At 43.1% G+C, this 26,596-nt stretch overlaps 1 protein-coding gene across 2 annotated transcripts in view; it reads right to left on the bottom strand.

Annotated features, from left to right (window-relative positions):
- si:dkeyp-14d3.1 (transmembrane protein 132C) overlaps positions 1–26,596 on the bottom strand; it is a 186,733-nt gene continuing 160,137 nt past the window's right edge. For both annotated transcript variants that reach the window (XM_026188667.1, XM_026188668.1), the window contains 4 exons: positions 19,354–19,562; positions 8,991–9,264; positions 5,241–5,432; positions 1–1,809 (listed from right to left, as the gene is read on the bottom strand). In XM_026188667.1, coding sequence (XP_026044452.1) covers positions 643–1,809; positions 5,241–5,432; positions 8,991–9,264; positions 19,354–19,562 — 1,842 coding nt within the window. In that variant the 3' untranslated portion in view covers positions 1–642. The remainder of the gene's footprint in view (positions 1,810–5,240; positions 5,433–8,990; positions 9,265–19,353; positions 19,563–26,596) is intronic.

The following is a 26,596-nucleotide window of genomic DNA, read 5'->3' as shown; positions in this document are numbered from 1 at the left end:
TCTTGACATTACTGTGTATTCCTTAAATGTTATGAAAATACAATATACAGAGCAACAGTACAATGCTTTGGAGATTGTTCAGTATATACATAACAGGTCGTATGCCTTGCTAAGGAGGATGACAATGAACTGGAAAGTTGTGCCATTCTTGTTTTTCTTTTCTTCCCCCCCCCCCCCGAACAACATGCAGATTTGTCTTGACTTGCTTTGGCCTTTCCAGAACTCTCATGTAAGAAATCCAAAATTGATACAGAACTTCCAAAGCCATTTAATGTGCACACACACACACTCGGAATATCTATCTAGTCACGTCACTGTTCGTTTTAAACTCTATATGCTTTGCTGCAGATCAGTTCTGGGATCCTTGCACGATTCTAAATCGTGTAATAATAAAACAATGTTTAAGTGGCAACCATCTGACAAACAAAAGAACCACCTCATGTTTTTTGTCAGTGATTTATCATCAGTCATATGTGGAATCATGACATTTCTCGCAAAGTTTAATGACCCTTTGGCAGTTTGGGTTGATTCTGAAGTAAATTTACTCCTCGATCACCAACTGTGGATCTGGTTTCTGTTGAGACCCACTCTCCGCTGGCTGGAAGGCATATGGGTGAGTTTGTCACAAGTGCACACAGTACATTATGCCACCTCTTTTAAAGCACTGTCATTTAACCTTTCCATGTAACTGCGCAACTCCTTGGAGTCTCCAAGCTGCACGTCTTGACACACCCACTTAATGTCATGGCTGTGGCTTCCAGTCAGTGTGCTAACAGTGGGGTAGCTATTGTCCAAGGGGATAGTGGTGAACGTGGTAAACTTAACTCGCTTTCTCTTGGTGGTGGGGGAGTCTCCTTTGCTGTCCTTGGCTATGCAGCCTGTGTCCGCCGCCCGATGCACTTGGCTCGGCACGCTCTTCTGGGAAGAGCCTCCGTTCAGTAAGTGGCTGCCCTCCTCGAGGCCGCTGCTTGAGTCTATCATGGAGGTCTGTTCTTCCTGCTGAGGCGAAAGGCTGATTTGGCTCTCCAGCAGCTCGGCCTCGTTCCCCAGCCACACCCAGTCGTGAGCATGGTTCATGTTTTCCTGGCCCTCGATGGAGAGCTCCTTGTGACGGTATTTGAGCGTATAGGAAATGCAGTTAATAAGAAAGACCAGGATGGCGAGGCAGAAGACCCCGAGCAAGGCGTACATGCCAATTTCTAGGTCTGTGAGCCCTCGGGCAGTCTGAATGAGCTCGTCGTCCACATTGCGACCACGGGGTAGATCTACTTGTGCGGGGAAGTCAGCAAAGTCAATTGGTATGCTCTGGCTACCATCCACTGAAAGTTTATCCCCATTGGGTCTGCGGATTATTGCGCTTCTCGTTGTGGTGGCTCTCTTCAGCACACCATCCTCCATGTCAGAGATCGAACTACCGTAATAGTGTGTGTCAAGGCCAGTCCTGTCCTGGGAGGAGAGCCTGCCCCTGTTCTCCATATCATCTCCATCAGGACCATAGTCGCTGCTCCCTCCCCTTGAGCTGTCACTATGGCCAAACTTCACCCTGATGTTGCAGTTCCCCGCAGCTATAATGCTGCGTCGCTTGAACTTCTGGCACACTTCACTAACAGTCATTTCCATCCTGACCAGCAGGCCTTGACCCTCTGCCTCCGTCACAATGACAGGCCATTTCCAGGAAGGGTCCTGCTGCACTGTCACGACTTCCTCGTCTAGTGAAGTGGCTGTCAGGACAAAAAAGTCCGGATTGTAGAGGTCTAGTGGAGCCACAGAGCCGTCACTGAACTGTAGCCAGGCACTAATCAAGGCCTCCTACAAAAGAGGTAGAGAGAGAGAGGCAGGATTGTCAGACATTACAAAGGATTGAAATGATGCTGTAAAAATACTGCATAGAGCATAATTTCATGGAAACAGATCATTTTCAACAGGTTAGCTCTGAAACTCCCCTTGCTTGTTCCGCCGGCTTTAACTTATGGGAGTATAGTGAATTGTTCAAATGAGCTGCATAATGATTATTTGGATTCAGTGTTCCTTTAGTCAAGCTCACTAAGTTGTGGTTAAGCTACCTCAGCAGCTATTTTCTCTCAGCCAAGGGGCAGAAAAGATCAAACAGTTACTTTAAATATTGTTCATGCCACTGAGGCTTCGCCATACATGGGTGTCGTGAAGCCGCCTACTACTGCAGTTTCACAATTTGCATTTTAATATCACCAAGAGACAAATCCCCCAAAGGCGCACAAGTATATAGATTCCCACAGTGGTCTGTCAATGCTCCTTATATTAGTAACACCAGAGGTCTTGCAAGCGCAGTGCTGTCTGCTTATCCCCACACTCTATGTAAGAAGATAGAGCTGATAAATAGCCTTCATGCCCTCAGTCAGAAAAAAGGGTGAAGTGGAATAGTTCGGGGCAGCTCGGAGAGCTCACTGGAGAGCTTGATCAAAGAAGCCACAGCGAGAGTAGCTGCAGCAAATTATAAAGAAAAGCAAACATGACAGAATTGCAAAGTTCAGATTTTAAGTCGAAATTTTGTACAGTACTGTGGTGTTGCTTGAGCTTGCTCTGAGATTAAACTTCTGTTTCCATTAGATAACCAAAGAGAAGCGCTGCGTTACATGCTTTCAAGCCTTTGAGTTAATATATGAGTGCCGTAAAAAGAACAGACTAGCCAAGACATAGAAGAAAAAAATGTACATCTATTCAGGAAAGTAAATAATATAACAAAATTAATTAAAAAAGAGGAACTACAAATAGAAGTAAATGAAAAAGCTTAGCATTTTTCTATTTTTGTATTGTTTTTGCTATTCATTAAAGAATCAAGCTGCCAGGCTGAAGCTATGGGCTTGCCCACCAGCTTAAATGTTAAGAGAGGCTATGCCAATGGACTGCCAGCCCTCAGGCTGCACTATGCTCACAAGCTTTGGAAGCCATGACAATAAGACTCTGCTGAAGTTTCTGATAATCCTAAAACAGCGGTCCCCAACTCTCACGGCCAAGTCGTTTGGTACCAGGCCGCGAGAGTTGAGGCTCGGGTGTGAAATGTATGGTTTTCAGGGGTTTTATAGGTTTTTATTGTTATTTTTTAATTGTTTTGATCATTAACTTGGTTTCCCAGGGTCTTTTCTCTTGTGTTAAGAATAAATCTTCTTTTTCTTTGGTACGGTAGTGGTTTTTTTTGTTTATTTATCCACGACACAAGGCCGTTCCGTGAAAATATTGTTGGACATAAACCGGTCTGTGGCCCAAAAAAGGTTGGGGCTGCTGTCCTAAGACATCCAGCTTGTCTCAAAGCAGCGCTCCTCATGTAGATAACTTTTTATAATCTCTCACTTATTTTCTTTTTCTTTTGCACATTTAGACAGTTAAGGATAGTGTAATGCAAACAAAAAATAACTTTATAGAGACCCTAAAAGTATTTGAGTTGGCGATTGAGCACTTTTGGCTTCAGCTGATATTTATATAAAAAAATTATTTCATCTAATTAAGAGTAATTTAATATTCTAGGTGATAATAATTGCCAATGTAAAACAAATGAACATAATTATCTGCCTTAATCAGATCTGTCTAAATGGTCTGTGAATAATTTTCATCTAGTAGAGAAGAATCAGCGCTCACTTTTGTAAAGGAGGCTCTGAGGAGAAATGAGCTGTTAAGTAAAATCACATAGAAGTCTCTTATATGTGGGTCTGCACCAAATTATTATCTTCTTTTTCTGCTAACCTGCTAATTATCCACTCATTTTATCCATTAATCATTTTATCTATTAAAACACATGAAAGTGTTGACTATAATTTTCTGCAGCTTAAGGAAATGGAAAGATGATAATAAGATATTAGGTATGACAAAGAAAATTAGATTTGAGGAGCATCGACTATCAAATATTTGATTTTGATGGATAACTGATAACATGATTAATAGAAAATCACAGTTGATTAACGATTATTCGTTGGTTTTACTTTTTATCTTATTAAAACACCTCCACTTTCTGTATGCAACAAAGGCACTGTAAGTGTCAAAACTGAATCACTTCCAGTAACTACATTACGTCTAAGTTGAATAGTAGGGTATTTAAGCAGTTTAAATGAATATAATTGTAACTGCATATAATATTTTGTGCCAAGGAACAATGATTTTTAAACTGGACTCTTTCCATACCTGTTGACATTATGCAATCTATTTCACACTGTCTGAGCTGCCACAGAAACTCAGATTCCAGTTGATAACCCCACCCCAACCACAATCTTTGAAGCACTTGTCTGTTTTTTGTGCAAGTATTGCAATGCCCACTGTGTCATTTTAAGACAGTGGCCTCTGCAGATCTGATGAGTTGCATGTGGCTCTTTATGTTCCCCCTGATTGCAGCAGAATGTGTTTCAAGCGATGTTTTCTTTGGTCATCAGTCAACTAAAATATCTTTTCCTATCTTTACGACGTTTTACAATCAGGTTTTCAGATTTTCTCCTTTCCCTGTAGAGCCATCTGAACATTTTTCACATAATTCACTCTGGCTTGCCAAAAGTGGAAAAATGTTGCCTGTACTGATGAGTCTCAATTTCTGCTGTTAGTGTCAGAATTTGAATAAACAATATGAGCGAATTACTCCATCATGCCTTTTGTTAACAATTCAGCCTGCCGGTGTTATATTCAAATGGGGGATATTTTCTGGGCACATTTTGGGCTCCTTAGTACCAACTGAGCATCACTTAAACACAGCAGCCTACTTGAGTATTGCTGCTGACCATGTCCATTTATGACCACAAAGTGTCCATCTTCTGATGGCTGCTTCCCTCAGAATAACACACCAAAAGTCAAATAAATCCAAACTTGTTCTTGAACATGACGGCGAGTTCACTGTACTCTCATGCTCTTCACAGTCTCCAGATCTCAATCTAAGAGAGCTTTTTTGGGATTTGATGGAACGGCAGATTTGGATCAAAGATGTGCAGCTGACAAATCTGCAGCGACTGTGTGATGCTGTCATGTTAATATGGACCACAATCTCAGAGGAATGTTTCCTAGCACCTTACTGAATTCATGCCATGAAAAATTGTGCAGTTCCAAAGACAAAAAGGAGGTCCAGCCCAGTATTAACAAGATATACCTAATAAAATGGCAGGTGAGTGTATAAATTTATATGAATTTGCTCATTCAATTAGACAATGTGTTTTCAAACTTGTGAGCCAATAACCCTTACGCATATTAAATGTAGTTTTGTGGTTTTTAATTTCTTAAAGCATTCTGACCTGTTTGGAGCTCTGCAAGACTTCCTGTGTGGTTGTAGTAGCCAGGATGGCCCGGTTACTTCCCGGACTGAGCTGCAGGCTCATGGAAAGGCCTGTCACCAACTGGACTCCCAACTCTGTGATGGTCACTTTGTCATCCACCACTGTGATAGTCTTCTCTGCCAGGATTGAGTCTGATAAAGGAGACAACACCTGAAAAAGTGAAGAAAAACAAGGAGAGAGATGACAGATTACCATGGAGACATTAAAGTAAAAAAGGCAAATAATTACATTTTTCTTTGACGGTATTCTTCACAAATACACGCAGTAACCTGTCACATTTGGTACGAACAATTATAGATGCTACTCAACAGCAGTGACTCAACCTAGTGTATAGCCTGTTGATGAAGGCTTTATGATTTCCTGCTCTAAACACTGAGGCCTGGGAGGTCTTTCCCAAGAGAAATCAGCAGCAACAGCAAACAGAAACGGATGGAGCAGAAAGAAAACAGCAAAAAACTTCATTAACGGAAAATACACACTGGTCACATTGTTTGACTGACAAGTGATTTCTGGCAAGTGAAATGCAAAAACAACACATCAATGAGCATCTGGCTGTGAAGATGCCACTGATTTTAGAAAAAAAAGGGAGGGATTACTGTGAGTTATAGGTGAAGCTGAGAAAATGTCTTTCCAATGTCATCTAACATAAAAGACTTGCATGCTCCTCCGCAATATGCAAAACGATACACAAAACACACTTTTTTTTTAATTTTATCTGTCGCTACTCAGGCTGGGTGGATCAAAAAACAACTCAACTTGGATGCCATCCAACCCTTGTACCTCATGTAGGTATGAATTCATTCCCTTTGACTAATACTGGTAATCTAAAAAAGAGGCACACTTTAACCCCAAAACAGAAGAACGAAGCATGCAGAGGAAGACTTCCTCCGCATGCTTATCCTCATCCGTGTGCCGTATCTTTCATCAGCATGATGCATGGCACAGGCAGTCAGCTGTCAGACCCTCGTACTTGCCGTGTTTTCCGGTTGGTGCTTATATTTTCAGGTTTGTGGTGTTTGGGGATTGAACACATCTCTGCACAGAAACAGACGGATGAGTACTCTGAGCCAGGAAACAGATCCCACTCTCACAGATGTCATTAGGAGGCTGATATTCATCCAGTTAGTGTGAAGAGCTTGACAAAGCATAGGGCTGAGGGGAGAGGACCCACTCACTACAGAGAGCCTGAAGTACAGGCTGTGACACACCAGTAATCACCTGTCTGCTCTGGTCAAAGGGAGGTACTAGTCAAACTACAACAGCAACATTCACAATTGTTACTGTCCCCGGGATAAGCAACATGTTTCCACAGCATGTTATTCTGACATGTTTTTCTCTAGAGAGAATAATGTAATGTTAAGCTAGGTAAACTCTAATTAGAGTTTAAGATATACCTAGAATTACAACCATGTTGTTGTCTGGCTGTGAACACATTCACATCCAAGGATTTGTAGTACAACATAATAAATGTAATTATTTTTAAAGATTCTGACAGAGTACAGAGCTGTAACCATGACAGCAGTCATGGCTGTTGCTACAGAGAAGCAAAAAAAATGTTAAAACATGAATGCTTCAAGCACATTTTTAGCCTGGCAGATTGACAGAACCACCAAAGCACCACCAATGCTCACCAGTTCCTGAGTTATGGCACCAAATTTCACCATTGAATTGTTAAATATAAAAGGTTACAAATTTAACATTTATTCTGAAATTTATTGCAATGTTTTGCCTAATTAGTGCATAAACTCTCGAGTTCTGGCCAGGCAAAGAGACTTCAGAGTTGACCACAAAGTTATAAAAAGAAGTATCCCTAAGATGTTGCGTTTATGCTGATGGGATGGATGAATGCTACACCCAAACTCACACAGTTGTGGTCAGAAGTTTAAGCTCATTACAGGAATGAATGTCATGGTAATTTGGGGCTTTTAATGATTTCTTAGAACTGTTCAGCTTCCAGGGTGGAATGATTATACTGAATATATCTTAAATGATTAAAAAAAAACCAAATTGGGTGCACCAGTTTGAAGCCTATTGGGATTTTGTCTAACCAACAAAGGGATAAAGTGTACCTACAGGCTCAAATACATACACACATCACACTAATATATGATTAAATGTATTTTAGCAAGTTGCACCTCGGCCAGATGTTTTTGGTAGACATCAACAAGCTTCCAATTGGATATTTTTAAACACTCTTCTTGGCAGAATTGGTAGAGTTCATTCAAATCTGTTTGTTTTCTGGCATGGACAAAGTTCTTATGGAAAGTCCACAATTTTGGGGTTTGTGAAGGACTTTCTAGAAGCTTAGTGTTCGCCTGCTTCATTCATTCCAAAACTAGTTTCCATGGTTGTTTGGGATCATTGTCCTGCTGATACTCTCTGTTGTGTCCAACTACCTGTTGAACTGACCTAAAGTTGAAGAATTTAGAGGTAGAAATACTTCTTCATTACTCCACCCACTTTGTGCAATGTACCAGTACCACTAATTAGATGGTACTCTCATCTAAGGGTGACAGTTTGGGGTTTCTTTCTTCCAGACCTCGACAAAGTGGTTTCTCATCTCACCTTCAGCACCTTAACCGAAGATTTAAGTGAGTGTACGTATATATTTGAACCTGTACGTAGAATTATGACCCTGTGTGGTTTAGAGAAAATCCTAAATTGATTCAAAGCTGTGCACCAAATGATTGTTTTTAATGTCATTAAGGATGTAAATCATTCCAGTCCAGTTCAGAGAAATCATAAAAAGCCCCAAATTACCATGACTGCTACGCCCGTGATGAGTGCAGAGGCATAGAACTGTATTTCCCAAGTGGTTGTAGTTAAATCACTAATAAAATCACTACAGTCTTATTTTTTTTGACTCATTAGAACAACCACAATATTATAGTGTTCTATATTAAAACAAATCTTTGATAACCTCAAATAGCTTCTACACTAGTGTGTGTGTGTGTGTGTGTGTGTGTGTGTGTGTGTGTGTGTGTGTGTGTGTGTGTGTGTGTGTGCATCTATACAACAGATTTTGAGATTTGCACAATTACTTGAGTAAAGAGGATTAAAAGGAAGCACTGATCTTCCAACACAAACATTGCTGGAGTTTTGAAAGATTCTAGCAACGGCAGAATAATTGCACACTGAATGACAGCATTTCACTCGAGTAGTTTCTGAATCTCTTTTGCTGTTAACAAAGCAGGTATTCAGGGAAGAACAAGAATCAATGGCAAATACCTATTTGGAATCAGAGGCAACATTGTTCAGAGAACATATGGTTCAAATCAGGGAAGAACTGACCAAAGTGGAGCATTACAGTAAAATTGCATTTTTAAAAATTATAAAATGCAACTTGAAAGAAGCCTACTGAGTATTAGTTTTTAGGAACCACCACTTTTAACAGTTTTTTTTCTTTCTATTTATCATGATAACACTGTGCCAAGCTTCAGGGGATTGCACCAAGCATGTTACAGTCGTGCCCACTAAGATTTTAACTGTGCTTTGAAATTAAACTTAATCAAAACAGCCGGTGTACAAATTGTATTGTGGTTGCATGTGTACTAAAGATAAAAATTGTATGATTATTATGTGTTAATAAACCCCCCACTGCCTGACTAACATTCAGATTTTGTCTCATTGCAGCAAATGTAATTTTAGACAGCACCTGTAAGCTGTTGTTGTAACAAATTCTGATACAGATACAGATTCTTCGTATACCTGAATAGTGGTCATGCCTGTGTCAAGGCCCACTAGTATCTTCTTGTCCAATAGCTGTGCAACCTGTGTATTCTCTACTTTGAGGAAGTCCCAAACAAGCTCCGTAATGTCCACCTGCCAATCGGTGCCCAGCATGTAGCTGGTCTGGCCTCGAGGATCAGCTGACTCGGCTATAAAATGAGTCAGGACTTTGACCATGGCATGCTGGTACTGCAGAGTGCAGCTTCGCCCTCGCCTGTCTTCGTCGTCTTCATCCTCGCTGTCCCGTGTCGACCTGTTTAAAAAGAAAGAAAGAAAATAAAAAATAAAACAGTCTGATGTGCAAAGTGGAAAGAATTTCTTTTCTTAGCAGTGAGAGTGGCATGCCTTTAGAGACAGCAGTGTTGGCTGTTTTACAGACTAAAAGAAAAAAATATTGGATAAGCTGCCATGAAATTTGGTACAATTGAGGCTGAAACAGGATTTCTTGCAGAACTTTGCCTACATCCAAAATGCACTGACAAGTGCATTTAGCAACATGTGTTGCTAATTTGTTACTTTTGTATCTGGTGCTTAACATTATATGAGCTATGCATATGCATGCTACAGTTGTTATGCATGCTCATTGTGTGTTATCTTGATTAAAACATTACACAGTACAGTAAATCAAAGTTATATGACATATAACTCTGATTTACTGTACTGTGTAATGTTTTAATCAAGATAACACACAATGAGCATGCATAACAACTGTAGCATGCATAATGATGTTAAAAAACAAAACGCTGCTGCGTACTTTGTGTTTATCGGTATCAACAATCTAGAAAAGGCAGAATTTAAAACACTCATTTTGTACTGATGTATGGTTTGTGGTATTTTGAGTAGCATTTTAAATTGGAGTAAACAACAAACACACAGACGGGTGTAACTCATACCGGGATGTTCACCCGACAAAACTCAAGCTATGATGCAATGTTGTTGATTAAACCAGTAAGAGGGGGATCAATCCAGCGAATGGCCATCATTTCTCTGTCTAAATGTCTCTCCTTTACTATTTTGGAGCACCCGGCCTGGATTGTAAATGTGCATACACCTCCTTACGGCTTTACTTAATAGCCTCCCAGATCGCTCTGTTGCAAGAAAATCTAATTTTATTACTTTCGGTAACAAATCAGCCAACAGAGGCACAACTATCTCTCACTAGGAAAATTGCTTTGAGTGTGACAAACTAGGTTTAAATGGTTACAATACAGCCGCAATATCATTAGTTTACTTATAACTGTATTTTTTTTTTACATTTTCGCATTAACAAACACCTTTGAAGAAAACAATCAGCCTTGAATGTTGACAAAGCATTGTTTGAATGGTTATTCTGGGGAAATAAATGCTGTTACAGCTCTTCAGGCTTACACTGGGGCACGGTTGGGATTCTTCCAAAGGAAAAAAAAAGCACTTTGTCAACACAACTACTAATCATATATCTTACTGTACAGACTTGCGCCTTCCTTTTCATCTAATCATCTTCATTTGTTCCTGTGTTGCTATTTCTCTCTCTCACACACATAAACTCTAGTAAAGGTTGCAATCATGATGAAGGGGAGAAAAAAAACGAAATTAATCTCTTAAACTCTTTTTCTTGCGATTATCCGCTCTGCTTGTCTCTTTCTGTCTGAATCCCCTGAGAAATCGGACTGCATGCGAAGCTGTGGGAATAAAGATGTCAGCTGCATTCTCCAGAGGAAAGCCAAGGGTAGAGAGAGATTTGAAGATAAGGGCTTAAAAGCTTTGCTGGAGGGACTGATTTCATATTCGCAAGTGAAAGACCGCCTTTATTACTGTGGAGTCAATATTGTAACACTGAAAAGAAACAATTTGTCCAGCTAAGTCACAGCATACAGTTATGAAAAGTACATTTGCAATTTCACTGCATTTTGGTTTTCAAATACAATTTTTTTTCATGATGTGCCCTGTGTAGTTAAGTATTGTGTATACAAGTGCTACAAGGTAACACATAATCACATTGCATTTTTAATTAACACAGTATTATAAAGGTTTACTGCATTTTATACATATCTCCGTACAATTCTTCAATTTTTCTATACATATTCTGTGCATTGTTACCTGTATATACAAACTTCGGTTGCTTATGTTTATGGGACCACCGTGTGTCTTCCTTTTATATTTTATTTTCCCTTGCTGTAAGAGCTCTGTAACACCAAAATTTCTCATCCGTGGGATAATAAATTCTATTCTATTCTATTCTGTTCTATTAACTTGAAGAATCACATTAAAGTTATGGTTATCTCACTGTCATGTCAGGTATGTCCTGAAACAACTGCATTATACTGCTCACACAACATGGATGCTTTGCGAGCATCTGCACAGACAGCATGTTTACAACAAAGCGAGCGAAGAACCCAGGGTGAGTGTATGCAGAGCCCAGCCCAGCAGCCGGGGCCTGCGCTTCAGCGGGTAACAAAGGCAGTAATGAGCCTCCATTTCTACCAGTACATGTTCCTACAGCAGAATCACAGTGGAGATCTCTTTAAAGTCTATTTGGGTTGATTTTAAACATTTCTTTGTGTTGTTAGGTTTGTGTTCATATCAAAACTTCAATTTAATTTAATTTAATTTTATATAGCGCCATATCACAAAAACAGTTGTCTCAGGGTGCAAACACAAAAACAAAGATTTCTTATGTGTCCTCATTAAATGTCAGCGTGTGGGACATAAGCTCAAGGTCTGTATTATCAGCTGCTAATGATGTGACAGTGATTTCAGACCTTGTTATGGAGTAATATAAAAGTAATGCAAGGAGCTTTAAAACGAAATGTAATACATTACTACATGTCTTTACTATTTTTTGAAGTTAGTTGTTATATTTGTCTTTTATGTGAATTCCAGGCTTTGTTAACGGGTTCTTGGAGATTGCAAAATAAGTGCCTAAAAAGCACTTTGGGTGACTGTCAGCTGTTTTGAAAATGCGCTATATAAATAATTCACTTGATTTGGCTTTTTTTTTTTTATTTGAATAATGTCTCCAACACTGCTGAAAGTCTGGTGACCTGTCCAGGATACACCCTGCCATTCGCACAGTGACAGCTGAAAACTAGTAAACTAGTTTCAGGTGATGGGCTAGACTTAAAAAAAAGAAAGACAGAAAAAAAAAAGATTGTCTGGTTCAGGAACAGTACGCCCCACCTTAAAACTAAGGTTGTGGTAGAGCAGGGTTGGGCAACTCCAGGCCTCGAGGGCCGGTGTCCCTGCAGGTTCTAGATGTGTCCTTGAACCAACACAGCTGATTTAAATGGCTAAATTAGCTCCTGCAGTTCTCCAGAGCCCTGGTACAAAATAATCATGTGATTCAGGTGTGTTGACCCAAGGTGAGAGGTAGAGGCTTTTTGGAAACACTGTTTAGCCTGGCGTTAGCACATGGCATTGGAAACTAGAGGGGCATGATCTGAATCTGAGTAGTGTTTTTGTCACGGCCTGCGGGATCGGCAAGGCACTGATCAGCATCTCTCTCCCCCTCCCCTGTTTTGCCGGGGCGGAACTCATGGCGGGTTCACGCCCTCGGTCCACGCCCTCCCGGATCATGCACACCTGGGCCTCATCAGACCAGCTGGTATATCAGAAGGAGGAGATCAGCTGTTCAACGCTGGATTGTTGTGAAGACTCTAGTCAGTACACGTCGAGCCCTAGTTTCCCACTCTTCCGTCTCAGAAAGTTAAATTTGTCTCTCTGTTCTAGATTCCCCGGACCCGTCCCCGTGTTTCCCCGTGTGGAGTGTGTAAGAGGTGACTGGTCACTAGCAGAGAGAGGCTGGCGTGAGCGCGTGTGTGATTCCCTTGTTTTCCCTGGAGCCCTGGAACCCTGCCTCTCACATCTTGTGTATAGCACTGTCCTCGCACTGTCTGTAAATACACTTGGTGAAGACTTTGTGAATAAACCGTCTCTGTTAAAACACAACTCTGGAGTCCTGCGAGTGGATCCTTAGAGCAACCCGTGACGGTAACAATCCAGCCATACTATGGATCCAGCGGACTCAGCTCTGCAACCCACCCCTCCTCCAGAAGCCGTGTTGGAGCGACACGAGCAGATGCTACAACACATTAACCATCAGTTGCTCGCACTCACTCAGGCTCTTGCTCAGCACATTCCGCTGCCAGGTCCCGCTATGCCCCCCTCGTCTGCTCCCGCACAGCCGCCAGCCCCGGAACTCTCCACGCCACCAGCCCCCGCTTCCGCGGAACCCCCGGAACGAGCTTTACTGTCACCGGAGTCATTCGCTGGTGAGTTCCACAAGTGTGCTGGTTTCCTAACACAGATTACGTTGCAGTTTAGGCAGCTGCGGCGAACGTATGAGAGTGATGGAGCTAAGATAGCCTTTTTCGTTCAGTTACTCCGCGGTCAAGCCTTGAACTGGGCTCAAGCTGTGTTACGAACTAGCCCGGAGATTACCTATGCTGATTTTCTCTCGAAGTTCAAAAGTGTGTTCGAAAGGGGCACCGGAGCTGAGGCAGCGGGCCACCGTTTGCTGAACTTAAAACAAGGAAGACGGTGTATGGCGGGCTTCTCTGTGGAGTTTTGGACACTGGCTGAGGAGACTGGATGGGGGCAGCCTGCGCTGATAAGTACCTTATTGAACAATGTTTGTGATGAACTTAAGGGCGAACTGTTAATGAGGGAGCTGCCCAAGACTCTGTCGGAAGTGATCACCTTATGTGTTAAGGTTGATGAACATTTGAGGGCGCGTCGCTGTGCCAGCAACTACAGTTCCCAGAGGCCTCTGGGGCGAGCGGAGTCAGCTTCCGGCGGAAGCGGAGGTAGCGATCGGGAAGTGGACCGCGGCGACGAGCAGGAGCAACCCATGCAGATCGGACGCTCCCAAGTCTCCCCGGAGGAGAGGGCACGCAGATGGCAGTCCGGTGAGTGCTTTTACTGCGGCCGCAAGGGCCATCACGCCAAGGTCTGTCCTGCTCGGCCAAAAGACCCCGCCCGCCGGTAGAAAGGAGGAAACGGGTGGGCGAGGTCTCCTTCTCACATTCTCCTCCACGCTTCATGCTAGCCGCTAAAGTGACTGTCCACTCTGCCTCTCACTCTCTTCAGGCGCTGATTGACTCTGGGGCGGAGCAGAGCTTCATGGATGCTTCCCTGGCTCTCAAACTTAAGATTTACACACGGGCATTACCCCACTTGTTGCGGGTCACCGCTTTAAACGGTCAACGTCTTCCCGACGTAACAAATGTTACAGAACCCGTGTCCCTAACGCTGTCTGGGAATCACACTGAACTGTTGCAGTTTTACGTCTTTGAAGCCCCTCTCACGCCCCTGGTGCTAGGATTTCCATGGTTACGCCAGCATAACCCCGTGCTCGACTGGAAGGAGGAGAGGGTTCAGGAGTGGGGGGAGGAGTGTCACATGACCTGTTTGACAGCAGCTACTCCCGTTACAGCAGCTAACCCACTACCACACGAGCCCCCTGACCTTTCAGCTATCCCGTCAGAGTATCATGATCTCAAGCAAGTATTTTGTAAGGACCGAGCCCGCTCTCTTCCTCCTCATCGCCCGTACGACTGCAGTATTGATTTGCTCCCGGGTGCACCTCTTCCCACTAGTCGCTTATACAGTCTCTCTCAACCTGAACGTGAATGCATGGAGAAGTATATTAATGAATCCTTGGCTGATGGACTGATTCGCCCCTCTTCATCCCCTGTGGCTGCCGGGTTCTTTTTCGTCACTAAGAAGGATAAAAGCCTTCGGCCATGTATTGATTTCCGGGGCCTCAATAACATTACTATTAAGAATAAATACCCTCTGCCACTCTTATCCTCCGCCTTTGAACTCCTGCAGGGGGCGACCGTTTTTAATAAGCTCGATCTGCGGAATGCTTACCACTTAGTCAGGATGAGAGAGGGTGACGAGTGGAAAACGGCCTTCAACACGCACCTGGGCCATTTTGAATACTTGGTCATGCCGTTTGGACTGACTAATGCTCCAGCTGTCTTTCAGGGTCTAGTCAATGATGTTCTCTGAGATTTCATCGATCGTTTTGTGTTTGTGTACCTTGACGACATCCTCATCTTCTCCCACTCTCTCTCGGATCATGTACACCACGTCAGACAAGTCCTGCAACGCCTCCTGGAGAATCGGCTGTTTGTTAAAGGGGAGAAGTGCGAGTTTCATGTGAGTACTGTGTCATTTTTGGGCTACATCATCGAACAGGGCGATTTAAGAACCGACCCAGCTAAGTACCTTAGCTGGGTCGGTTCTTAAATCGCCCTGCAGTCTTAGACTGGCCCACTCCGCCTAACCGTAAGCAGCTTCAACGGTTCCTCGGTTTTCCAAACTTTTATCGGAGGTTCATTCGTGACTACAGCAAGATTGCTTTGCCACTAACCCGTTTAACTTCCCCTAAGGTACCCTTCTGCTGGGATGATCTGGCTCAGGAGGCTTTCTCCCGACTAAAGAAACGCTTCGCGTCGGCGCCCATCCTCCGGCAACCGGATCTCAAGCAGCAGTTCATCGTGGAGGTGGACGCCTCGGATGTAGGGGTCGGAGCAGTTCTCTCCCAGCAACTAGAGGGTAAGCTCCACCCTTGTGCTTACTTCTCCCGTCGTCTCTCTCCTGCAGAGCAGAACTACGACATCGGGGACAGGGAGCTGTTGGCAATCAAACTCGCCCTGGAGGAGTGGCGCCTCTGGCTAGAGGGCGCAACAGAACCCTTTGTGGTATGGACTTACCACAGGAACCTCGAATACATCCGGTCGGCTAAGCGACTAAACGCCCGACAAGCCAGGTGGGCTCTGTTCTTTACCAGATTCTGCTTCACCATCACCTACAGGCCCGGCTCCCAGAACGTGAAACCCGATGCCCTTTCCCGCCAATTCACCGCCTCAGAGGACCCCACCCGTGAGGCTCCCATTCTCCCTCCCACATGCGTTATCGGAGCCCTGTCGTGGGAGATCGAGTCCGCCATACGGGAGGCCCAGCGGGCAGAACCAGATCCGGGGACTGGTCCACTGGGATTGCTCTTTGTTCCCACGTCCGTTCGCTCACGAGTGCTGCAATGGGCCCACGGCGGAAAACTCACCTGTCATCCGGGCATTCATCGCACCGTCACCTTCATCAAGCGGTTCGCCTGGTGGCCTACACTGGCCAAGGACGTCCAAGAATTCATCGCCGCCTGTCCAACCTGTGCCCAGAATAAACCTGTCAACCAGCCCCCTGCTGGCCTACTTCATCCCTTACCTACGCCAAGCCGCCCCTGGTCCCACATTGCGGTTGACTTTGTCACTGGTCTTCCGCCGTCATCAGGTAACACAGTCATCCTCACCATTGTCGACCGTTTTTCTAAAGCTGCCCACTTTGTTGCTCTCCCCAAGCTCCCCACTGCCCTGGAGACCGCCCGGCTTCTGTCGACTCATGTATTTCGCCTCCACGGGATCCCCGCTGAAGTGGTCTCGGACCGAGGCCCACAGTTCACGTCGCGTGTTTGGAGGGAGTTCTGCACCTCCTTAGGGGCCCAGGTCAGTCTCTCATCAGGTTTTCATCCACAGACCTGCGAGTGGATCCTCAGAGCAACCCGTGACAGTTTTGCTATTAAATGTCTGTGCTAATCACTGGTTTTGCATTATGAATAACACTTTTAAGCTTAATTACACTTGGCACCAGCTAAGTCTAATTAGGGGATCGATTTTGTAATCATGTCGTCAGCTTTGCATGAGTCTTAAGACTCCTGGGTGAGCAGAGTAGCTCAGCACTCAAACGATCGCCCCCCCCAGGTGGTCGGGGAGGATTCTAGGTAGACCTGGCACACCTGGTTTTGGATGCCTACTGCAGCACCAACCATTGGTGTCTCAGTGCTCAGTTAAGTGCAAACTGACAGGTATGAGTTTACAAGTCAGAGGTCACAGTTCTGTCCCCGAAAGATATGGTTTGCTTGCTCCAGATTGAGTATGAGTTGCTGCTTCAAGTGGAGAACAGCTTTAGCGTGTTCAGAGTGAGAGAAAAGTGGAGCGTAAGATACACTCAGAGTCATTCAGCATCTAGAGACGTACTGAACTGGTCCCTTGTACATTGTGAGGTTACACTACTTGTAACAATACTCTTACGTTACTTCAGAAATGACCTGAAATGCACCGTCACATAATTGCCAGTTGACTATATAAACCTTAGGCTACTGTTCCACACACCATCACAAATCAGCAACACAAAGAAAAGATGGAAACCAGCTCAAAGAGACAAAGAGGTAGAAATGAAACTTGAAATACTACAAGCCTGACTCCTCATCCCTGCCTTTATTACCTGTTCAAGTCCAGGCCCATAGTAACAATCGCCATATTATTTTTCCAATGCAGTAATTGAAAGTTTCTCATCAATAACTGCGTTTTTTGAATCATTTTGAGTGTAAACGCTTGAAATTCACAGCCAATGAATTGACAAATAGCTCTGATGTTCGAGAGCATGCGCTGACATAGACTGAACCGGCATGTAATTGTTACACCTAATAAATGTGATTATTAGTTAGGTGTAACACATTCAGGAGTAAACAAGCTGATGGTGAAGTCTGACCATTTTAGCCTCGGCATAAATCTTATATGCCAATACTTGTGCAACCATCTCAAAATCTAATCTAAGGTTAATCTAATAAACAAATCACACTCAGTGCTGAGAACAACCCGCTTCACAAAGCAATTTTTCTTTCTGCTCCGTTCGCTTTCAAGCCCAGCTCTGACTTCAGAGGAGGTGCTGCATATTAATGCGTGTGCCATGCTTATTTTTGTTGTGCCTGTGGATCATGTGCTGCGTTTGTGTTGGCATTCAACTACTACAGTGACACGATGAAGGTCGTTATAGCAGGAATGTTGTTTCTATATGAAAGAACACTGGTGGATATTTTTCGAATTTGAATGCTGCAGGCATGTCAGTACAGCTATTTGTTTTACAGCAGCAAGAAAACACTCGGTATGCACTCTATAGGATAACTGAGGGCCGCTTTTTCTTTTCTTTTTCAATATTAAATGATCACCTTGATTAAACAAGTAAAATCTCAACATACATATCCTGAGAGAAGCGGTAAAGGATGGTGGATGCTCGAGTGCTACGCCTACACTTAGGTTTGCTGTCTGCAAAGGCTTATCTTGTCTGTGCTTTGACAGGGCTTAGGGAGGGAAGAGGTGAGCCATACAGGCAGTGTCAGTCAAAACTGTGTGAGGAGTACATTTGCAGTTCTCCCACTAACAGGCCTAATGTGTCTTTATTTTATTTTTTATATTTCTGTCTCTCTCCTCCCAGCGTGGCCACAACTTGCCAGCTTTCCCGATAGAGGAATGGCGTGCCGCTTGCTATTGTTGCTCGCTGGCTTACTTCTCCGTGTGCTTACGGACCGTGGACCAAAGCTTATTCTCATCAACAGGTATAGTGCTTCTTTGCAAGGTCACGCCTGTTATCCCCCGATAAACAAAGACGTGCCGAAGATGGGGAAAAACAAAGCTCCGGTGCTGGCGTCAACAGTGACAACATGGCTTGGCTGTCTCCGCTGATAAAGGCATAGCAGCACACAGCTGGAAAAGCAACAACCTGGACAAGCCACAGTATTAGTTGAATGCTGTCACTCAAAATAAGATAGGAGCAGGGATAATTAGAGTAGCCACACTGGTGCATGGGATGACTTAAAGTCTAACTTCAACGCTTTTCCTGAAGTAATTACCGTAGGTGGCTGATAACTGCTCCATCAATTGATGGATTTCAACAGTTGCAGAGTAACACTGCGCAGCAGCGTTAGCAGAGGTGCTGTGTAGTGATGAGGCCCCAGGGGAGAAGTCTGACCTCCAGACAGCTCTAATAATGTTCTTTCCAACTGACAGGCACAAGGCGCAATGGCAGGCCACCCTAAGCCAGTCGTAATGACAAGCTGTAATGCACAGGTCAGCCATTTTGTTATCAGCCAAGACCTGTCAGTAGGACTGAAGTCAGGAAGAGACAGGTGGAGTGGTGTTCGTCACATGTCACATCATTACCTTATCTTTGCCATTACTGAAATCAAATACATCACCGAGGAGAAAGGCTATTCTTGAACTTGTACTTTCTTGAAACTGGGGCTGCAAAAGTCAACAAATTACCAATTTATTTTTATTAAACTTAACAACTTGTACTAAAGTTTGTGATGTAACCTTGGTGTTCTTTCTTGGATAACTGTAAATTATGCCTGGAAATGGCTGCGCAGGAGCTGACACGAAAGTGAGAAAATGACTAAACGTTAATTATAAAGATCACGTTATATTCCATCCAATTAGTAAAACAAATGTCTCCCTGAAAAAATAAGAGAGCAGAACACACAGTCGCAAAGGCCCTTTAGCAACAGATGCACGCGCTGCAGTACCTCTGATTGGTGGCCATTATTGGCACCCTCCACCCTTTGATCTGGCTCAGCTCCGTGTCTGACACCTCAATCTGGAGGGGGAGACGGGGGATCCACACGTTGAGCTCCAGCTGAGCACTTAGGTATCCGTGGGTGAAGTTCACCATCATCTTCACCTTGCCCTTCATCTCCTTGCCGTTCACAAAAACGTAGTCACACCTGTCAGACACCTGCATGTGAGGAGGGGGGAGGATTAAAAAAGACAGCATTTAAGTTGAGCTCTTCTGACGGCTGCACTAGATGACTACACAGCAAATTACACAGTGCAATATACTGTACAGAGTACCATGTTGGCCCCGGCCCTGCGAGTTGATTATAAGGCTTTACACTTCTGAGCACTCCTCTGATATAGCATTCCTGTAACTACTTTGAACAAGATGAAAGGTCCTCGATCTGCTCGACTCTCAGGAGAAGAGGGGGGAGGACAGCAAGGACATCTTTGAACCTGAGGGAAAGCACAGCATGGTCTGCTGTTTTATTGTTGTTCAGCCTGCAGCTGAAAGAGGAACCAGCAGATGGACACTAGTAAGATGACAGCTGATAAAAATGACCAAAGTTGAAGCTAGTGGTTTTGTAAATTATGTCATAGAAAGAATTAGTGAGCCAGTTTTGTGCTTTAGAAACATGTAACCGTCAGAAGGTTATTCCTTGATTATTGATTATGAGGATTTACAGACACATACAATTACCTCTTTAAGTCTAAGCACTTAATGGGTAATTATTTAGTATACCTTGAATGTAGGAACACATTTTTTATTCCTCTGGGTGTTTTCTCAATCTTACATATTAATCTCATCTTGGAACAGACTGCCATGGCTGGTACCAGATGGAATTCGACGGTCTGGGAAAAAAATCTTTTTTTTCCCTTGCTTCTTCTTCTTCCAAGTTATTTCTCTACAGTGAGATAAAACCATAAACAACCATTTATCATGAAGCTGTGGCAGGATATCCTCTGAGACCAAAGGAGGAAAAAAAAAATTGTGTGTGACAGAATGTGTTCTGTTCACTTCACCTTCAGCATGAAGCTAGCTGTGGAGTTTGTGCGGGACCGTGGAAAGTAAATGTGGCTGTTTTGTATAAATAAAAGCAGATATTTGGAGAGTTGCCGCATCGATTTTTAAAATTTTGTTTATTTCTTTTTTTCTGTCTGCCCCACTGAGCTTGCAGGCTGAACTAGTGGCATTCCTCAAGATCTGGTATGTGGATTGCAAGAATAGCCCCACTTGGTGTACGCTTGATCAAAACAACAGAACATCAAAACAGCATCATGAGAGACCTTCCAGCTGATTTCTTTTGCTCCCATTCATCTTGACATATGGATATAAACACGCAGCTTCAAAGTCAGGAAAGAAGTGAAAGAACAATTTAATGCAATAACATGTACATGCAAAATCTGCTTTGAAATGAAATGCATAGTAGTGTTTTTGTGCAATAAAATACATACCTTCAACACTATTTCGGTACTTTGTTTTCTTATTCAGTTTTTGCATAAAACTATTTTGGACATATCTGTAGTCCACATGTGCACATTTGTTTCTTTTCTCTTTGCCTTCCCGAGTTTGACAGCAGGTCGGCAGTGGAGAGAGGTGATTCTTTCTTTCTTTTTGTCAACCAGACGACATGGTAGTGATTATGATACAAGTTTATACTTTTTCACAAAGTTGCCCCATATCTGATCTGATCTGAATTAAGCTGCTTTTCTCTGTAAGGTTGTCTCCTTCTCCACTGGTAAACCGCTTATCCCTCTGACTGCTTGTACATTTGTGCAGAAAACTTCAGAGTCAAACTGACCAAACCTTCATATCAGGGACCAGAGGTGAGCCGGGTCTACAACAGCAGTCTTTAGTGGAAGACCTTGCAGTGACCAAGCCAAGAGGCGGCACATGCGGTGAGCATCATAAGCACTTATGATTGTTTTTATATTTATGAATATTCAGAACAAATGGCCTGAACTGTGGAGCAGGGCATTGTGTACAAAATATTTTGGCTGTATGAACACAACTGTCACTTAGCACCTCTCTTTGTCCTACACCTCAAAATCACTTTTTGGATGCAGTGCATGAAATTCAGCATGCATCACAAACTCACACATTTGTAAGAGTAACAGCACTGGAAAGAGTCCAGAACTGCAAAAGGAGAGGATCTTGAAGGGGACAACATCAGCCAACATCAGCTAAATTAAAAAGTTTTTATCTTATTTTAAGTGTTTCTGAAGCACGTACTATGGAATTCACTGGTTGGAAGAATCAGGCTTTATGTTATGCTTGAATTTTACTCTAATTTACGCAGGAATGGAGTCTAACTCATGGTGGCACGGTGGTTAGCACTGTTGCCGCACAGCAAGAAGGTCCTGAGTTCAATTCCACCATCAGGCCGGGGTCTTTCTGTGTGGAGTTTGCATGTTCTCCCCGTGTTTGCGTGGGTTCTCTCCGGGTACTCTGGCTTCCTCCCACCGTCCAAAGACATGCAGCTTGTGGGGATAGGTTAATTGGATAATCCAAATTGCCACTAAGTGTGAATGTGCAAATGAATGTGAGTGTGAATGGTTGTCTGTCCCTGTGTGTTAGCCCTGCGACAGACTGGCGACCTGTCCAGGGTGTACCCTGCCTCTCGCCCTATGACAGCTGGGATAGGCTCCAGCGCCCCCCGCGACCCTGAAAAGGATAAGCGGAAGCGAATGGATGGATGGAATCTAACTAGCCAAATCATTGGGAACTTCAGTAGCACTTTAGAATACAGTCATACTTGCCAACCTTGAGACCTCAGAATTGGGGAAACATTCAAAAGGGCTGTTGGGGGGTTGATAAATAAATTTTACAGTGTTTATTTATTGGATAAAATAAGTTAAATGTCACTGTTATTATTGGCTGGCCAGAAACGGCTGGGTGTCCAAATTCAGAGGCTGCTTCCACCTGAGGACCCGGCCTTCGCGGTCTAAAGAAAGCCGGGTAGTACGTCACGAGCTCTCTCGGTGGAGTGAAACTCTGCCGTCTGCTCCTTGCTATCTAAAATATAACTGGGCACTGGCGTAAATTCTTGACCGTCTCACACTTCTGTTTAATCAGTTTTCTGTTTGACTTTTATTCAGCTGTGTGAAAACCCCGGAGGAACCCACCCGAGGGATTAATAAAGTTAAAATTAACCTAATCTAATAACTTTAATCTCAGCCAAACCATTTTACTCACAAACAAATAAAACACTGAAAAAGCCAAACAATAACATTTTTAAGTTATCAAAGTGACTTATATATCATGTTTAACCCGAGTAGCGAAAGACTGCGGGGGTTTGAAAACGATGTGTCGGGTGTTTGGTGTTCTCGCCAGCTCAGATATTTGAAGTTTACACAGCTACATTCTCGCCTGAAAATATGTTAAAAGTTTATTTTGCGACCCAGAAAGAGAAATAAGAGTAATATTAAACTAAGTAGCTGCCGTCATTGTTGGAAACTGGAATTGGCTGGGCCGCACTATGAATTCTGCGATATGGTTTTTCAATTTTGTTGTCTGGGTGGAAAATCGGGAGAAATTCAGGAGAATGATGGCTCCGGGAGATTTTCGGGAGGGGCACTGAAATTCAGGATTCTCCCGGAAAAATCGGGAGGGTTGGCATGTATGAATACGGCCTGTCACTAAGGGTGTAATTCTGCTAGAATTAAAAGGAATTTCAGTGTAATTTATCTGGCATTACAATGTAGTTACACTTACTTACAAACATCTACTAATAGATACACTTGAGTAAAATACAGAAGAAGAAATAATTATACTGTAAGTAACTTTAAGTAATGCACATTTATAGGTATTTTACAGAAAAGGAGGACAAGTGATAAACAATAGTAATTTTAACATTTTTGGTGCAGATCCACAAACATTGTGAACAGTTTCTGATTGTAACTGAACTGATTGCACACTACTTAAAATTACTCATGGTATAATTATTTGTTTTTTTCTTTGTACAAACTTGAATTGCTACCCCCTATTTATAACATTTGTTATTACACCAGCCATTCTTAAACTTTTAAAAAGTCTCCTGCACAGCAGCGAGCTATCAACAGCAGTGGACTCTATGACCAGAGACCAAAAAGTTCTGAAAGCCCCTGTGAGAAAGATGAAAAGCACGCTGTAGGGCATCCTTCAAGGCTACATCTAACCATCAGAGAACTTCTGTTAAGAACTGCACAGGCCTTGCATTTTCAAGTGGACACATGAAGGATGAGTGGATATTTCCTCTGTGTTATTACGCCAAGTACGGAGAACGTACAAAGTGGTACCTTGTAATACAGTGCAATGAAACACAGACCGATGGCTTAAAGAAGCTTTTAAACGTCTGTACGAGCGCGGTGTCCTTCCCCTGGTTACAGTCAGTCATGGAGCAGATAGGACTCAGTGCTCCCGATGCGGGAGTGTGTTTGAACAGATAAAGATGTCAGAGGAGTCCCTGCTCTTTATCAGCTCTCATTGTTAGCCTCTTTTTCTCTCACCACACTCAGTCTGCTGAGACTGAAGTGCTTTGACAGTCTCTTCATCTCTGACTCTACTTAGTTGGTGTGAAGCAACTGAGCTGCATGAGCAGCGAATTGCAGGCTATGCGATGCCTGACCGAAAAACGTGCAGGGCTCACTCACCATATCTAGTAGCTAAATGAAAAAACTACAAAAAAAAGCCTACAAAATTTAAATTAATAAAAAAATTGTAAACATCTGGTATTTATTAACGTACAGCTCTGCTACGGTATTCTTAATGACAAGGAAATTACTGTAACTGCCTGCTAGGAATTTGATCAACACCCCACTAATCTAGGGAGAAACAATTACGGAAAACATGGCAGCTGACATCGTGCTGTCCCGACCAATTACACAGGCGTGCTTATACCGCCCTGCTGTGCGCTCTGATTGGCCAGAATAGACTTAAATCAATATTGCGACATAAGGGGACACTGCCACTTAATCAGCAGGCCCTTTAACCCCTCCTCCACCCTCACCACTGGGTATGTGGCGCGCCACGCCGAGGGTGGAACTGCCTCTGCGAGTTACACGCTCTCCGTCATTCTTCTTTACAAAGTATCGTAAACGTCCAGGAGGATCCACCGCCACATTAATCAGGCGCATTAGGCAGCTAACGGGAGAATACTTACAGAGGACATTAAGGCTGTCTCTGGATCTAGCCCAGGAAATTAACTACTCACCAGACAGTCACAATCCAAGGCAGATATGAGCGATGGGAGTAGGGAGTATGAAGGTAGGATGAGTCTGTCTCTGGCTTGTACACAGAGCCGGTTTGACAGAAGCAATTAAGCTGCTCAGACATCTCTGCATAAGATTCAGCGCTCACTTCAGTGCAAGGAAAAGGTTTGCACATAGCAAGGTTTCTAATGATTATGCTGCGCGACGATAGCAGGAGTTGCAGGAGCTCGCTCATAACACGACCTTCATGGCTAATGTGAAGATGGAAGATTATCCCTGCAATTTCATGAATGTGTGTGTTGCTGTTGTTATTTCAATGATTCTTTTATTTGTGCGAGCTGCTGAAATACCGCACATCTTTTCTGACTAGAATTCACAGTTCAGTTCTGAAACAAGAAATTGTTTAATGCTGAGCGTGAAGACAGAGCTCCAAGTTATTAATGCTGCAAATGTTATGAATGAATTGTTATTTTGCAGTATCAGTACTTTCTTCACACAGAGGCAAGTTCTATACACTTAAAAGGCTTTTGTCAGTGTTGCCCAGGAGGAGAAAAATTAAATCTGTTACATGGATATGGATTTATGAAGCAAACCATGGGTAACCACAGCCAGTGGAGGCAACCTGAAGAAAGAATAACTTGTTAATCAACATTACAGCAAAAGCTATCACTCCTATGGCTTTGGTTGGACTGTGCTAAGGAGGCACCTGGAAAACAAAAATATGCCTTCTAAAAGAAACGTGGCTTTCTTTGAAAGAGTGCTGGATCTGAGCCAGAGGTAACACTTATTTTGGATTGTGTGAACATGTATAAGGTGATGTAGGCAAGCTAAGTGAAAAAAAAAGAGGACAATGACACAAATGAGATATCAAAATTGCCTCAATCTGACAACACAGCCAATAGAAGAGCTTGAAAAAACATTTCCATAGATTCACACACAGTAAATGCAGCTCATATGGTGAGCTTTGCATGAGCCTTACATGTAGCTGTCAACATGATAACCCAGAATAAGCACAGACATAGCCTTATTTCTTCCTACACAGAACAAATTTGTGTAAACTGCACAAATTCCCAAAGAGCTTTAAAGAAAAATCATGTAACCTGGTATTTCTTTATAATTTACTGTAATTTAGGAGGCTGAAGTAAGTGGAAGCACCATTTCATGTGATGTGATTCACTGTTCTATGTTAAAGTCACTCTGTGTTTATTTAATCCTAATCGTCCAGGTCACAATCTGTCACCTTTATGTATACGATCACAGGCTATGATTATCAAAAAAAACCCTCCTGAGTGAGCAACAGTAAGTATGCTGCAGGTGGGGCTTTTTGTTTTTAAAGCAGAAGCATCCTTCTTCACTTAATCGTCCTCCAGAACACACTTAAGACAATTTAAGGTGATCAATTATGGTAAATGTTCTCGTCTACTATAGCTTTTAATTTTTGACATCACAGCCATTTGGAAATGGAAACAGACCAAAGGCATTTTCATTGTAGGGCTTTTTGGATAGAGCCAGTAGAGGCAGAAAAAATAGTGGGACAATTAAAGGAGAGATGACATGCAGCAAAGAGCCTCAGGCAGAATCTAACCAAGACACTGCAGGAAGGGCCAAACCTTCTGTCCACGGGCCTGCACACTCATCCAAATGAGCCGTGGGGGTGCTGACTGATGTGACTGTTTCTTCTTTGGGTTTGCATTGAGTCTCTTGGATCCCGTCTCAGTGTGACTTCCTTTGTTTGCATAGCAAAGCCACTTTTACACTTTTTTGTTTTTTGGTTTCATGCTGCAGGTTTAAAAGGGACCGTATAAAGAAAAAGTTGTCAGTTGTCACTGCATATCAAACATGCTCTTTCATGTTGTTTTCCAGTGTTTGTTTTCATTTTCTTCAGGGTGCATGTGTGCTAAATGTACTAAACACATTTCAACACTTTCTATAAAAAATGCACTACCTGCGTCGGGGGGTTCCCCGGAGGCATCTTCCTTGGGGGGCTCAACCCGGGGTAGCGGTCATGTCCGGTTAGGGGCTCTG

The sequence above is a fragment of the Astatotilapia calliptera genome, chromosome 12, assembly GCF_900246225.1.
Source record: "Astatotilapia calliptera chromosome 12, fAstCal1.2, whole genome shotgun sequence".
In the NCBI taxonomy this organism is placed as follows: domain Eukaryota; kingdom Metazoa; phylum Chordata; class Actinopteri; order Cichliformes; family Cichlidae; genus Astatotilapia; species Astatotilapia calliptera.
This window is presented reverse-complemented; position numbering and strand designations above follow the sequence as displayed.